Source organism: Mytilus edulis, chromosome 1 (assembly GCF_963676685.1).
Source record: "Mytilus edulis chromosome 1, xbMytEdul2.2, whole genome shotgun sequence".
Classification (NCBI taxonomy): domain Eukaryota; kingdom Metazoa; phylum Mollusca; class Bivalvia; order Mytilida; family Mytilidae; genus Mytilus; species Mytilus edulis.
The window spans coordinates 118,747,877-118,764,708 of NC_092344.1; the positions used below are offsets into that span (position 1 = coordinate 118,747,877).

At 34.0% G+C, this 16,832-nt stretch overlaps 1 protein-coding gene across 1 annotated transcript; it reads left to right on the forward strand.

Moving 5' to 3' along the window:
- Positions 1-2: 2 nt before the first annotated feature.
- Positions 3-11,405, forward strand: LOC139503117 (mediator of RNA polymerase II transcription subunit 26-like). Its single transcript, XM_071292830.1, has 3 exons — positions 3-263; positions 7,287-7,361; positions 9,507-11,405. Exons 1-3 carry the CDS (start codon positions 201-203, stop codon positions 11,199-11,201), a joined length of 1,833 nt encoding a protein of 610 aa, XP_071148931.1. The 5' UTR covers positions 3-200; the 3' UTR covers positions 11,202-11,405.
- Positions 11,406-16,832: the final 5,427 nt, after the last annotated feature.

The following is a 16,832-nucleotide window of genomic DNA, read 5'->3' on the forward strand; positions in this document are numbered from 1 at the left end:
CCACGTGGTCTACAATCGCGCACTGCTCAGTCCAGTCGTTCGTCACTTTACGTCACGACACTGGAGAGAGACTTCCCAGATGCCAGTGCGCTATAGATATCCGTACAATTGCAATGTATGGAAGTCCGCCATACTGGACGGACAACATCAGTCGTTCAGCTGGCTGAAATCCTTTAAATTGGGGGCTTTTTGGCGTCCCAATGCAGTGCAGTCCGCACGAATTAAAGGAGAAGTTGCTGAAGGGCCTTGATGAGGAAAATAATGTAAGAAATTAACAGGGAAAATTGAAATATAAAATTGTCCCATGGTGAAGTTGTGCATGGCTCCCATGTTGTGTTCGATCAGCTATTTAAACAAACTATTTACCGATGATAGGCGAAACATACATGCGTGAATTTTCATAAGTAAAAATAAAAATTGTTTATGGTTTATATAACGGAATCCTCCATATGAAAATATTTTTATTTAAAAATTACATATCAAGCAAATTAATTAATTTGATCTGTGCATATATTGATTATAGTTCACTCGTATCTCATTCCTGTTGTGAAATAAGTTTACTGAAAGTAGATGTATACTGTACAAGGACTTATTTTTTTTCACATTTAAATGTTTTATAAGATTTTTTTTGCTGAAACTAGTGTGATCCATTCATTTATAAATGACATTTAATCAAACAAAGAACTTTTAGTATGTTACCTGTGCATGGCGTTCATAATTCATCAACCAAGTTAACCTTTTGTTTCTGATTGCTATTTTGGTAGATGAGATTTACATTACAAGTAAAACTTAAAATTCATTATACAAAGATATTTAAGATGTCTGATTGCTGATTAGATAACTCTCCTGATGACTTGATGTTCCCATCATCAATATTGATCACTGTCTTTGACATGAGCAAAACCCACACTTCATAGAAAGCTAAAAATGTTGTGAATCAACAAAAGATCTTTTTTTTTATATTAAAAACAGCAAACAACATCCAGTGAATTGCAGGATCTGGATTGGGTACACATGGGTGGAATTAATAATGATTGATGTCCCCCGACACTCCCCATACCCATAGTCTGAGGGGGTTCACTTGAAAACAAATAAGCACTGTTAAGGGAGCTACCATTTGATTTTTATGAGGGGGGGGGGACTCCTGTCCTGCCTATTTTTTTCAAATTTCATCCTAGCCCCCCCCCCCCCCATAAAAATCAAATGGTAGCTCCCTAAAGTCAACATTCTGTTTGAATTGTGACTGTTAAAGTTGAGTTCATGAGTCCAAATAACACCCCTTTGGAAACTCCTGGCTACAGGTCTGCTCCCCAACCTAGCCCAGTAGGGCAGTGGTGTACAAAATATAATTAAAAACAAACCCTAAATTAAACTGATTAAATTCATGGTCAATGGAAAGCAAAAACAATCAACAAAAAAGACAAAGTTTGCTATAGGTTTTGCAGCTTAGATACATGAATCTTAAAAAGAGATGATACACTGTACCAAGTGGGGCTATTCAAAAGAAGATTAAGAAAGAAAATGACAAGTCTTTACATTTATAACTTAAAGAAGAACGATAATAATAAACCTCTCTTAAAAAAAATATCTGTTGAATTTTTCTTTTGGTTTCTTCACACTAGCTCAATGAGCAGAGATATAAAATCATGAACAGATTGAATTTTATGTACATGTAAGAATGAAGTACAATTATTGAGAGCAACTAAAATAAATGAAATTAAAAAAAAAGTATCATCCACAGTCTGCACGTTTAGCTACTAGTCCGATGTCCTTGACTAGTAAAATTTCAATCGGACTAGTAAGTTTTTGCCAAACTTTGTGGGAATGTCAACTAGGGTGAAGATTAATACTTTTATATAGGAATACCCAGTTCTAGCTAAGATAGTGATACACATGATAGATATCGTCATTACTCAAGTACTTGTTGATATTAACCCCAATTATCATATTGAAAAGACACCAAATGAAATCTTCATTACCTGGAAAGAAATGATCTCATTTTTCATAACCCTGTAGAAAAATCCAGAACACAGAAAAGGAAAGAAAAACTTCGACAATCCAATATTTAAAAAAAACAAAAAATTGAAAATTAAAGCAATTCCCTTTTAATTTCTTAATAAAAGTTAACTCCTTTAAAGAGGGACGAAAGATATCAAAGGGACAGTCAAACTCATAAATCTAAAACAAACTGACAACGCCATGGTTAAAAATGAAAAAGACAAACAGAAAAACAATAGTACACATGACACAACATAGAAAACTAAAGAATAAACAACATGAACCCCACCAAAAACTAATATACATCAATCACTTTATTATTAATATTATTAACCCTTTCAACGCTACACAAAAAAATAGAAAAATGGCTGCTGCTGCTGCATTTTTTTTGTGTTCATTCATTAGAACAGTATATTCCTTTTCAGACTGCTGTATCTTTTTTATTGTAAGAGATACAGAAAAAGTTATTGCATGAAAAATGCTCAGGAGAGTATGAACTGTAATGTTAGGCAATTATTTCAGTAAAATCTTTATCAGGTTACCTGCATTTTCAGGTAATTAACAGGTAAAAGGTGTAATTTGTTACATTTGTGTTGAATTTTGAATAAAAACTACTTTTCGTCTTCATCTATTTTGGGTTTTTTTATCTGCCATATAATAAAGAAGACACCCATTGCTCGATTCCGTAGCGTATTGCACCATACACAACGTATTATGTAATCATGGCACAAATCAGTGGCTCCGTCCTCAAAATTTTCAGTCAACCTCCGTTTTCCCCCCTTTTTCTACGTCTCGTAATGATCGATCAAATCATATTTCCCACACGAATTGAATGTAATAAACACATTGAGATAACAAGAAACCTTTTAACTAATCCTCGTCATCAGTTTCGCCATAGAAATGCTGAAATATTTCCATATTTACAGCTTCGTTTCCGATTTCCGCCATTTGCATTTGTCAAAATATTTGTTTTTATTTTCCTTCAATTTTTCCTTCTACTGCATGATTTTACAATAAAAATTGCCGGGATTTCAAGCGCAAATGAGACCTTGCATATCCTCGATTCATACAAGGAAAAATTAGAGAGGACCCGAATGAAAACCGAATGGTTTAAGAGTCCTTATGAAAAATCCGTTGTCATCGCTGCATATGCCGCGAATAGCAGTGGCGGACGGCGTATGTCATCGCGGCATATGCCGTGTATAGCGTTGAAAGGGTTAAGACTTGGGTGATTTTTTAAAAAGAATATTACCATATTAAAGAACAAATTAAATCCATGCTTGTGATATTAGATCCATTAAGTACTGTATACGAAAAGTTCAATAGGCATCATAATTGAGTAGAGACAGAAAATGAAGATATTTGTTGTTTCTGCTTAGCAACACCTTCTCGGCTTCGGGCATTGCTGCAAACACGTCTTCGAGACGACTTGTGATTTCATAATCAAACCCTCCAAGTGTATTACAAGAAAATAGTAACAGAATCCTTCTAAATATAAAGAAGGCTGAATGCGTTCGATATTTGCTCATTTTTATGTATCATTTGTTCATAGTCCTCGAGCTCCTATTGTCTAGTTGTGGCTTGAATAAAACAGAATTCGGTTAAGGTCAAATCCCAACCAGGAGCAAGTACACCAGATATTTTGAATGTGGATGCATGTATTGATATAAAAATATGCTGTATACTTACTTTTGAGACAACTTTGCACAAAAGACAAAATGGCCTTTGATAATTAGCAAAACCCATACTGCAGTCTGCTACAAAAATCACCAAAATGACAAAAGAAAAATAATTCCAACAAGAAAGTTGACGGCCATCAATATTTTTATAGGCCTGTTTGGTGGACGTATAATGTAAATGGTATATCTTTGTCCGTCCGTCATCAACATGTCAGACATAAACTCCAAAATGCTTTAACTAATTTGCATAAAACTTTAGTGAATTGTTTATATATATCTAACGATGTGAGCTCCTAGTGTTTCCTGCAGCTTTTAAAAAGGGCAGGGTAATTGTTAGCTCAGAGGGCACATTAAGCGCGATGGACAACAATTTTAGGGCACTTACTTAATATAAACAGGCAATTTCTATAAAATGGATTCATTTAAAACATACTAGTTTAATGCTATAAAAAGGACATATACATCTGTAATCAAATTTTATCAATCATTAAAACAAATTGTTAAACAAGAAAAAGTGTTTAAAACATATATATGAAATATTTAAAACAATAAACACAATTAAAAACAAAATCAGTTCTTTAAAAATGTTTAAAAACAAGAAAGAACTATGTCATATATATAAAAATATTGCTTTGGTCATATTAATTGTCATTGACAAATCCTCCTTTTTTTCCCTAAAAACAGGTTGACACATTCCCTGATATCCAAATCATCTATTGATTTGGTATTTGCTAACACTAGAACAAGATTGTTTACAGTTGACATATTCTGTCTATTTCTGCGTTGTGTCACAAACATTCCGTGCCTCTTTGGTGCTGAAAATAAATAAATAACACATAAAACAAGAATATCTTAAATAATCTGGAAGTTTTTTCATAAATTGTTCCTTTCTTAGATTAATTCAAATTAAAAACTGAAGAAGTAAATTTAAAAAAAATAATTTGATGAAAAAATGAATTAATTGAAAGTAATTAATATGCAAGTGATTTGATGAGATCCTTGGCCTAACTCAACTTTAACCTTAAATTACCCCTTTGACAAAAGTTTATTTTTAACCCCCGAACCAACACCGTTGCAAGTGCGTAACCATTTTGTAATAAAAATCTACAAACCTTTGAAAAAATGATAAAAGCTTTCTCCATTTTGAAGCCTGTTTCTCATTTTCTTCCTCACGTTTTCGCTTCATCCGATTTGTTGATGGCATGATTAGTATCTGTATTCACTATTCAATCTATTGCAGTTTGCTAATCAGCTGATTACGAAATCTATTACAACATGGCGTCCTAGTGAACTTTTGTTTACGTTTGAAGGGAAATAACTCGAGCGGTATTCATAAAATATGTCTTTCAGTACAGGTTGTTAATTACGACGGTAAAGGCATGGCGTCAGGAATTTCGACAAAATTAGGGCAGGGCGCCAAATTTTTTTCCCAAAAAGGACAGGGCGCCATTACACGCCAAAACCACCTGTAGGAAACACTAGCTCCCTTTTGTTTTTTATAAATTTTTGATTTAATGTTTCCGAGTTATGGGGTTTTATCATTAAAAAAGAGGATTTTCCAGTTTTCCTACAATAACTCTAAAATGCTTTCAGCAGTTCTCATGAAACTTTGAATTATTAATATCAAAAGGGGCCAAAACAAGCATTTTCCTACTTTCAGGATAATAACTTGTGTATAAGTATTTCAATTGCTCTTAAATTATACCGCCAAAAAGTTGCCCAAAAAAAGCATTTTTGTTGTTTCTGGACAATAACTTGTGTGTATGTTTATGGATCTCTCTGATATTGTACCACATGGTTCTATATCACAAAATGAAGGCGGCTAGGATTGAGTTTGGGGGTAATTGCTCAATTCATGCAGTATTTAGGGGCCAAAATCAAGTTTTTTTCTAGTTTAGAGACGATAACTTGTATTTAAGAGTATTGATCTCTCTGACATTGTACCACAAGGTTCCATATAACGAAGGGAAGGCTTGGAATCAATTTTGGGTTAATATCTCTGAACATTAAGAAAAAAGGGCCAAAAAGAAGCATTTTTCTAGTTTACAGACAATAACTTGTGTTTAAGTGTATGGATCTCTCTGAAATTATACTACAAGGTTTCATACTAAATAGGAAAGGCTGGAATTTAGCTTTTGTGTTCTTGCTTCAGGGGGTCGGGGGGGGGGGGGGGTTTCAATAAGTGAGGGGCCTAAATAAGCATTTTTGTAGTTATCAGTCAATTACTTGTTTTTAAATCTCTCTGAAATAATACCACAAGTTTCCATACTACAAAGGGATGGTTATGGCTCAAATCATTAATTAATTAGGGGCAAAAAAGGGGGAAAACAAGGGTTTTTCTGGTTAATTCAGACAATTTAAAAGCAGTGAAGGGGAGGTAAACCAATTAAAATTTTAAGAAACACTGTTACATATACAAAATGTATGTTTGATTACTTGTTTAGCTCCCTTACACTGCTTGAAAATTATGTATTAAGAAATGATTGTATTGAGATGTGTATTAGTAAATTTATTGTTAGAAGTTACTGTTAATTAATATTAATTTTAACCATGACTGTATGTCATTTTTATGCCCCACCTACGATAGTAGAGGGGCATTATGTTTTCTGGTCTGTCCGTCCGTCCGTCTGTCCCGCTTCAGGTTAAAGTTTTTGGTCAAGGTAGTTTTTGATGAAGTTTAAGTCCAATCGACTTCAAACTTAGTACACATGTCCCCTATGATATGATCTTTCTAATTTTAATGCCAAATTAGAGTTTTTACCCCAATTTCACGGTCCATTGAACATGGAAAATGATAGTGCGAGTGGGGCATTCATGTACTGAGGACACATTCTTGTTTATTTTAATATTTTATGATGCATTTACATGAGAAGTTATTATTGCCAACTCAATTAGAAACTTGAATTGAGATATTTTTTGGAATATGAAAAAGGGGGAGGGGAAAAATAATTGGGTGGGGGTAAAATTTTTCTCATTTCAGATTAAAAAGAATTTTTCTTCTAATATTTTTTTGAGGGGATTTATATTCAACAGCAAGTGTATTTCTCAAAAGGAATAAAACATTTTTTTAAGTTCATTAGACCACATTCATTCTGTGTGAGAAACCTTTGCCGTGTCAACTATTTAATCACTATTCTAAATCAGAGCTGTATCAAGCTTGAATGTTTTGTCCATAATTGCCCCAACTGTTCAGGGTTTGAACTCTGCAGTCTTATAAAGCTGTGCCCTGCGGAGCATCTGGTTTCTTTTTGTTATTGTTTTATTTACGTCTTATTTTGTACTATACTCCTTGGAGGGCCCATTTAATTGAAAATAAGCTTCTTCTATGGATATGCGAAGGGCGTACATGAACTCATGGCGCAGCTGTTTATTGTGCATGTACAAATATTAAATGAAAAACATACTTGTAAAACAGCAACAAACAACAACTGAGTTACAGGTTTCTGACTTGGGACAGACACATACAAAAAGTGTCGGGGATAAACTATTTCAAAGGTGCCAACCCTCCCCGTAACCTAGGACAGACTCAATAAAGTTAAAATGTTATAGGCCATATGTTTTCAAAGTGGATTATATCTCTGTATAAAAAAGTTTCCTTTGTTTCCTCAGGTTGTTGACATGGCAGCAGTGGTGGCTGTTATCTCCTTATTGGAGAAATATCCTATGTCTAGAGAAGCATTGGAGGTAAGAGTCGTTTACAAACATTCACTTCCTCTCATTATATGAACACAAATCAAGATTGTCCGATTGATTGGCTGATGTCCATCTGCAGATATTAATTTTTGATTTTAAAGTGGCATAGTGCTACGCAGACACATCTTACCAATTTTATTTTGAGTTAATTTGCTTTTTTTTTCTTCAAGAAATGTGTTTAACATGTAGGGCACAGCATACTGACTGAGCTGACACTTATTTGCTTTTACACAAGATCACCATGACATACTATACACTAAAAATGTGTAAAGATGTTCAATCTTAGGGAGCTACCATTTGATTTTTATGGGGGGGCTAGGATGAAAAATTGTGTCCTGCCTCATAACTTGGCGTCCGGCGTCCGTAAACTTTTACAAAAATCTTCTCCTCTGAAACTACTGGGCCAAATTTAACCAAACTTGGCCACAAACTTCCTTGGGGTATCTAGTTTAAAAAATGTGTCCGATGACCTGGCCATCCAATCAAGATGGCTGTCATGGCTAAAAATAGAACACGGGTAAAATGTATATTTTGGCTTGTATCTTTGAAACCAAAGCATTTAGAGCAAATCTGACGGGGTAAAATTGTTGATCAGGTCAAAATCTATCTGCCCTGAAATTTTCAGACGAATCGGACAACCTGTTGTTGGGTTGCTGCCCCTGAATTTGTTATTATAAGGAAATTTTGCAGTTTTTGGTTATTATCTTGAATACTATTATAGATAGAGATAAACTGTTTACAGCAATAATGTTCAGTAAAGTAAGACCTACAAATAAGTCAACATGACTAAAATTGTCAGTCAACCCCTTTAAGAGTTATTGCCCTTTATAGTCAATTTTTAACAACTTTTCGTCATTTTTTGTAACTTGTACAAAAATCTTCTTCTCTGAAACTACTTGGCCAAATTTAACCAAACTTGGCCACAATTATCATTGTGGTATATAGTTTAAAAAATGTGTCCGATGACCCCGCCTACAAAACAAAATGGCCGACATGGCTAAAATTAGAACAGTGGTGAAATGCAGTTTTTGCTTTATATCTTTGAAACTAAGATATTTAGGGCAAATCTTTCAAGATTTAAATGCCCATCAGAATAAGATGTTTCTGCTCTCAAAATTTCAGATGAATCTGACAACCTGTTGTTGGGTTGCTGCCCTAAAATTGGTAATTTTAAGGAAATTTTGCAGTATTTGGTTATTATCTTGAATACTATTATACATAGAGATAAACTGTAAACAGCAATAATGTTCAGCAAAGTAAGATCTACAAATAAGTCAACATGATCAAAATTATTAGAGGACCCCTTAAGGAGTTATTGCCCTTTATAGTCAATATTGAACAAATTTTCGTCATTTTTGTAACTTGTACAAAAATCTTCTTTTCTATAACTATGGGGCAAATTTAACCAAACTTGGCCACAATCATTACTAATGTATCTATTTAAAAAAGTGTCTAATGACCCCACCTACCACCCAAGATGGCCAACATCAGTAAATACAGTAACAGGTGAGCGACACAGGCACTTGAGGGCCTCTAGTTTTTAGTTGTAATCTCTGTCCTGCCTTTTTATTTTTCAGTCTATTCGGTCCTGCCTTTTTTTTTTCCTTAGCTTATCCTGACTTTTTTACAACAATTGTCATGCTGCCTTTTTTTCAAATTTCATCCTATCCCCCCCCCCCCCCCCCCATAAAAATCAAATGGTAACCCCCTTAATGTATTTGGAAAAGGAAAAAAGTTGAACTTGTATAACCTGAATATGAATTGAAGACCTGAATTGTACAAATAGTACAATTAAAACTATTGAAAAACCAATTAATAACCATTGTTAGAACAAAAAATGTGAATACAAAATACATTATTTAAGTCAAAACCTCTATAAATACTAGTTTGAGAAAGGTTCATATCCCAGATGCCAAATCAAAATTATGATTGCTGAAGATTTTTGAACACAGGAACTAGGAACATTTAGATCTCTACAATGAAAGAAAAAAGAGATTGACCACTTCATTATTTATATTAAAGTAGTCATGAATTTCTTGAGTTTAAATGCAAGTAAAATTATTCCACATTAACTTAAGAATGGAGGTGATATTTTAATACATCTTTATTACTTTATTTTATTTTTTTCCATTTCAGCAAACACGAATTGGGAGATACGTAAATGAATTGAGGAAGAAAACAAAAAATGAACAATTAGCTAAAAGAGCTAAAAAGTTAGTGAAAAATTGGCAACATTTGATCAATTCTGACAATCCCATTGTAAATGGGGATAATGGTGAACGCCTTGTTCATCCAAATGTTGCCAGTTTACAAAGTCCTTCATTGGGATCATTATCACCAGCCTATGTAAAGTCTAGTCAGGTTAAAAGACTGCCAGGAAGCAAACCAAACACACCATCACTTCCTTCGTCAAAGCCAAATACACCAACGCTGCAACAAAAAGTCAAACCAAATACTCCAGCCATTAAGAGCAAACCAAACACTCCAAGTATGCCTCAATATTTTAAACAAACTCTCTCTCCAAGTTTGAGATCCACACCAACATCTTCACCAAGATTACATAGTACACCAAAGTTCGCAATTTCTCCAAAAATGACATTTTCAACTGATTCAAGATCACCAGCCGTGTCTCCTGTGTCTTCTTGCAGTAGGCCATCAACTCCAGTAGATACTCCTCTCCGCCCACCGAGTTCAACTCGAATTGAAAACTCATGTAGATTGACTAGAAATATGTCTCAAGAAAGTTTATCAAGTGCTTGTAGTGAAAAACTTCCACGTCGTTCTAAACATTCCCCAGAACTCAACGGAAAAGCAAAAAACAGAAATATTGATGAAAAATTGTCTAGAACAAATATTGCAAACAGGAAACGTGCACGAAAGGAATATGCAGATGAGTCACTGAACAAAACAGCAAAAATTGACAATTGTGTGGATTATTCAAAAATGAATGGTGCTGTAAAATCCAGTTCAAATAGCAATACGCAAAAAACAAATGGCTCATTATCACGAAGTCCATCGGAAGCTAGTTTAAATAAAAGTTTTCCTTCAAGGAAAAATGTAAGTCTGTCTGTAAATACTGACTTTTCAATGGACAAGTCTAACAAAACTCCAAAAGTGAAAACAACTGCACAAATAATTGCTGAACTTCAAGCCAGAAGTGGGAGTGCATCTGTTGGCAGTGATATAATAAAACAAATAGAAACTAATCAAATTGTGAAGGAAAGTGACGTCCCAGAATCAGCACTGCCACCTGGTGCAAGACCAAAACGTAATAAAAAGAGGCTTTTAGAACAGTCTTTACTTGATATGTCCACACCAAGTAGAACCCATGCAAATTTAAGTCAGGCAAAGTCCGACCTTGTCCAAAAATTTCTACAAACATCTGTAACACCAAGTTCAGCGGTGGACATGACTCCTTTTAGATGTGATGACCATAGTGAATCTCTGGAGAGTGGAAAAGGTGAATCTAGTGTTGATGTTATAGATAGTTCAGGTGGAGATATTGTGTATCGGTCAGATGAAGTCCGATCACGTGAACAAACTGATCAAGAATCTAAATGCATTAAACCTCCTTCATTAGAAGAAATTCAAAGTAATCTCCCACCGGTTGATTATGATAATGTGTTACACGAAGACAGTGATTATGATATTCCAGATCGAGGCATTGTTTCTGAGGACATAATTGATAAACTGCATAATGAACAATGGACTAGTGTGAATGGAAATCTTGATTCAAATGGCGAGTGGTATGACTGGACACAATTATTTACAAATTTATCATATTCAGATGAACCATTACATATTTTGCCATATGTTCTCTTAGATGATTGAAATCCCAGGATGGGCAAATCCCAAAAGAGGAATCATTTAGTTCAAAACAATTAGTCATTTTTCAGTGCTTTCATATGCAGTTGTTCTAGATTTAATTTTATGTATGTATTTTTGTGTAATTACGTACAAGAAAAAGTTTTGTCTGATTTATTAAATAAATCACTGTGGTTCTTACATATTATATAAAATATTTGTGATAACTAATTTATGTATATTGTGTATTTAATTGCCATTTTAATATGACTTGCTTCGCCAGGGCCTTAAAGCAAGACATGGATATGCTGTTTCCGGCTTCAGTAGTGTATTATTTTATGATTAGATCTAGTTTATGGTGAACCACTAGTGGTAGGTCAATGATGTTTGGTATGCAGTTATATAAGTATTGGCACTTCTCATTACCATGGAGATTGTTTGGCCCCTCCTCTTTAGTCATGGTCTATTGACTTAGAAACTTGGCTTTATATTTTACATGTACAAAATGTAATATTTTACATGTAATAGTTTAATTGGGAACCATGAGTGGTAAGTGCAAGATATTTGAAATGCAGTTGTATTAGCATTGGCATATATCTCATTTCCATTGAGATTATTTGGCCTTGCCCCCTTAATCGTGTTCTATTGACTCTGAAACTTTTGCTTAATTTTCATGTATTAGTTTGTGATTGGGTCAGTTTATGGGGAACCACTAATGTTAGGTCAATGATATTTGGTAAGTTGCCAGTTTTATTTCCATGAAGATTATATAAACCTACACCCTCATTATAATTCATTAACTTTGAAACTTTAACATAGTTTACAAGTAAATGTTTGTGTTTAGGTTTATTTAATAGGTCTAAGGGAACGACTCATAGGCAGATCCAGGGGGGGGATTTGGTTGAAAATATAAGGAATCATTAGGAATCATTGAAGCATGACTGGAGCGGATCCCCCCCTTAGGAAAAGTTCTGGATCTGCTACTGCGACTTGTGAGATTTCAGTGGTATTTGGTGTTCAGTTAATTGTTTTATTAGATTGGCACATCTCTTTTAAAAGGAGATAGTAAAGCCCTACACCGTCATGGTTCATTGACTTGAATATTTGCAGAACTTGCATATTAAAGTATTGCTATTTTAATTTCAACATTTACATCCTCAAAATAACAAACAGTTTATTCTAGTTTACAGACAATAATTTGTGTTAGAGTATGGCTCTCTCTGAAATTGAGCTACAAGCTTCCATATCACATAGAGGCTGGGATTGATTTTTATTAGGGTATTAAAATACTAAAAAAAGGGGGGGGGTGGGTTTCTCCAATATTGTTTTGTCTTGCATTTATAAAAGGGAGCTACCATTTGATTTTTATGGGAGGGGGGCTAGGATTAAATTTTGTTCTGCATTTTTTTTTGCTCACCTGGCTCCAAGGTCCAAGTTATCTTTTCTCCTCACTTTGCGACCATCATCATTAACTTTTTATACGACCGCGTATATTGCTATCACGTTGGCGTCGTCGTCGTCCGAATACTTTAAGTTTTCGCACTCTAACTTTAGTAAAAGTGAATGGAAATCTATGAAATTTTAACACAAGGTTTATGACCACAAAAGGAAGGTTGGTATTGATTTTGGGAGTTTTGGTCCCAACATTTTAGGAATTAGGGGCCAAAAAGGGCCCAAATAAGCATTTTCTTGGTTTTTGCACTATAACTTTAGTTTAAGTTAATAGAAATCTATGAAATTTTGACACAAGGTTTATGACCACAAAAGAACGGTTGGGATTGATTTTGGGAGTTTTGGTTTCAACAGTTTAGGAATTAGGGGCCAAAAAAGGGCCCAAATAAGCATTATTCTTGGTTTTCGCACAATAACTTTAGTATAAGTAAATAGAAATCAATGAAATTTAAACACAATGTTAATGACTACAAAAGGAAGGTTGGTATTGATTTTGGGAGTTAAGGTCCCAACAGTTTAGGAATTAGGGGCCAAAAAGGGACCCAAATAAGCATTTTTCTTGGTTTTCGCACCATAACGTTAGTATAAGTAAATAGAAATCTATGAAATTTAAACACAAGGTTTATGACCATAAAAGGAAGGTTGGTATTGATTTTTGGAGTTTTGGTCCCAACAGAATAAGGGGCCCAAAGGGTCCAAAATTAAACTTTGTTTGATTTCATCAAAATTGAATAATTGGGGTTCTTTGATATGCTGAATCTAACTGTCATGACTGTGTATGTAGATTCTTAACTTTTGGTTCTGTTTTCAAATTGGTCTACATTAAGGTCCAAAGGGTCCAAAATTAAACTTAGTTTGATTTTGACAAAAAATGAATCAGTTAGGTTCTTTGATATGCTGAATCTAAAAATGTACTTAGATTCTTGATTATTGGCCCAGTTTTCAAGTTGGTCCAAATCGGGGTCCAAAATTAAACTTTGTTTGATTTCATCAAAAATTGAATAAATGGGGTTCTTTGATATACCAAATCTAACTGTGTATGTAGATTCTTCATTTTTTGGTCCTGTTTTCAAATTGGTCTACACTAAAGTCCAAAGGGTCCAAAATTAAACTTGGTCTGATTTTAACAAAAATTGAAATCTTGGGGTTCTTTGATATGCTGAATCCAAAAATGTACTTAGATTTTTTATTATGGGCCCAGTTTTCAAGTTGGTCCAAATCAGGATCTAAAATTATTATATTAAGTATTTTGCAATAGCAAGTCTTTTCAATTGCACAGTATTGCGCAATGGCAAGAAATATCTAATTGCACAATATTGTGAAATAGCAAATTATTTTTTAATTAGAGTTATCTTTCTTTGTCCAGAATAGTAAGCAAGAAATATCTAATTGCAAAATATTGTGCAATAGCAAGATTTTTTTTAATTGGAGTTATCTTTCTTTGTCCAGAATCAACTTAAATCTTTGTTATATACAATATACAATGTATATTCACTTTTTACTACCAACTGATAAATTAAAATAATCTTTACCATTCAGTGATAACAAGCAGTTTTTTTACATCTTAATATTTTATGATGTATTTAAATGAGTAGTTATTGTTGCAAACTCCATTAGAAATTTTAATTGAGATTAGTTTTGGAATAAGGGAAAGGGGGATGTGATTAAAAAAATTGGGTTCAATTTTTCTCATTTGAAATTTCATAAATAAAAAAGAAAATTTCTTCAAACATTTTTTTGAGAGGATTAATATTCAACAGCATAGTGAATTGCTCTAAGAGAAAACAAAAATTTTAAGTTCATTAGAACACATTCATTCTGTGTCAGAAACCTATGCTGTGTCAACTATTTAATCACAATCCAAATTTAGAGCTGAATCCAGCTTGAATGTTGTGTCCATACTTGCCCCAACCGTTCAGGGTTCAACCTCTGCGGTCGTATAAAGCTACGCCCTGCGGAGCATCTGGTTCTCATTTGAAATTTCATAAATAAAAAAGAAAATTTCTTCAAACATTTTTTTGAGAGGATTAATATTCAACAGTATAGTGAATTGCTCTAAGAGAAAACAAAAATTTTAAGTTCATTAGAACACATTCATTCTGTGTTAGAAACCTATGCTGTGTCAACTATTTAATCACAATCCAATTTAGAGCTGAATCCAGCTTGAATGTTGTGTCCATACTTGCCCCAACCGTTCAGGGTTCAACCTCTGCGGTCGTATAAAGCTACGCCCTGCGGAGCATCTGGTTACATTTTGAACTTCCTTCTAGAAAAACTACTGAATGAAATGTAACCAAACATGGCAAGGATGTTCCTTATGAGATGCTGACAAAGTGTTGTTACTTTGAAGTGGATTCTTATGCCAAGATGGCCGCCAGGGAGGGGGCAATGTTTTACAAAGGACCCTTTGGATAATACATTCAAATGTCTTTTTTTAGAGACCCACAGAATGGAATGTAACCAAACATTGCATGAATATTTCTTATGAAATGAAATGTTGACCAAGTGTTATCACTTTAAAGCCGATCCATCATCCAAGAAGGCCGCCAGGGGGACGATATTTAACAAAGGACCCTATAGAGAGTACAAACAAATGTCGTCTTTTAGAGAAGAACTGAATGGATTGAAACCAAACATAGCATGAATGTTCCTTATCTGATTCTGACTTAGTATTGTTACTTTGATCCATCATCCACAATTGCAGCCAGCGGAAGGACTTCCTTTAACATATAATCCTATGGGGAATACATTCAAACATCTTCTAAAGGTGTACTGAATGGAATGAAACCAAACATGACATGAATGTTTCTTATCGGGTTCTGATTAAGTATTGTAAATTTGTTTTTGGTTTACTGTTCAATATGGCCACCAGGATAATTTTGTTAAATAACAGGGCCAATGATTAAATCATATTTTGTTAGTCCACTGATTTGATTAAAAAGAGAAAGACCTGTAATTTCCACAAGTTAATGTCCTCAACTAGAGTTGGTAACCTTGTTAGTTTTCTTGTCATATTTTAAGGTTAATGTTATATTGAGAATTTGATGTTGATGGCATATCGTTGAGATTTTCTGTTTAATGTGTATTTAGAATTTTTTTTAACGGGTAGGTTTAGAGCTTGATATGTCGTTAATACCCTGCCCTGTCTATAAATTGAAGAATATGTTAATCTTCAGGTGCTGTGTCATTGATGTTTACCTTCAATCTTAAATTTTTAATTGATGTTGCTAGTGCTCTAGCATTTCCATTTCTCATTGAAATCTACTACAAGAGTGCACACGCTGAAATGTTGCGGCTTTACTAAGCATTGATATTCAGTTGATTGTTATAAATATAAAGCTTTACTACAACTGTTACACAAACTTAACATGATCCAAGAAAATGAGGTCAAGGTCATATTCATTAAACAGAAATACATGCACACTTTACAATCATTCAATACACAAAAATAGTTGACCTATTGCTTTTAGTTTTTTAGAAACAAGATTAAACCAAATACTATACAGTAACACTGACCAATGAACCATGAAAATGAGGTCGAGGTCTAGTGAACCAAGAGAGGCAGACATCTACAGCTTACAATCCTTCCATCCAACAAATAGTTAACCTATTGCCTACAGTTTAAGAAAAACAAGACCGAAACATTAACTTATCACTGAGCAATGAACCGTGAAAATGAGGTCAAGGTCAAATAAAACCTGAGAGACTTGACAAGTACATCATAAAATATTTCCATACACAAGATATAGTTCATCCATTGCATATAGAACTAGAATAAAATACCAAAACTTAACTTTGACCACTGAACAAGGAAAATGAGGTCAAGGTCAGATGCCAGTTGGACATTTACATCTTGCAATCCTTCTATTCACCAATTGTACTAGATCTATTGCTTATAATATATGAGATATGGACATGACCACGAAAACTTAAGCTTGTTCACTGATCAATGAAATGAGGTCAAGTGAAAACTGACGTGCATGTGCAAGGTACAGTTAACAAATATAGTTATCCTATTACTCATTACTCATAATAAGAAAATTTAGATTACAAAAAACTTGTTTCAAGTAGTGCCTGAACCATGAAAATGAGGTCAAGGACAAAGGTCATGTGTCAGACAGAAACTTTGTAACATAAGGCATCTATATACAAAGTATGAAGCATCAAGGTCTTCAATCTTCTTAAATAAGATGTTGACTAATGCTG

Excerpts from the sequence above, each read along its gene's own strand:
- LOC139503117 (XM_071292830.1), top strand. The coding sequence starts at position 201 with ATGCAGTGCAGTCCGCACGAATTAAAGGAGAAGTTGCTGAAGGGCCTT. Across the intron at positions 264-7,286 it reads GCCTTGATGAGGAAAATAAT|GTTGTTGACATGGCAGCAGT; the intron begins GTAAGAAATTAA and ends TTGTTTCCTCAG. Across the intron at positions 7,362-9,506 it reads TGTCTAGAGAAGCATTGGAG|CAAACACGAATTGGGAGATA; the intron begins GTAAGAGTCGTT and ends TTTCCATTTCAG.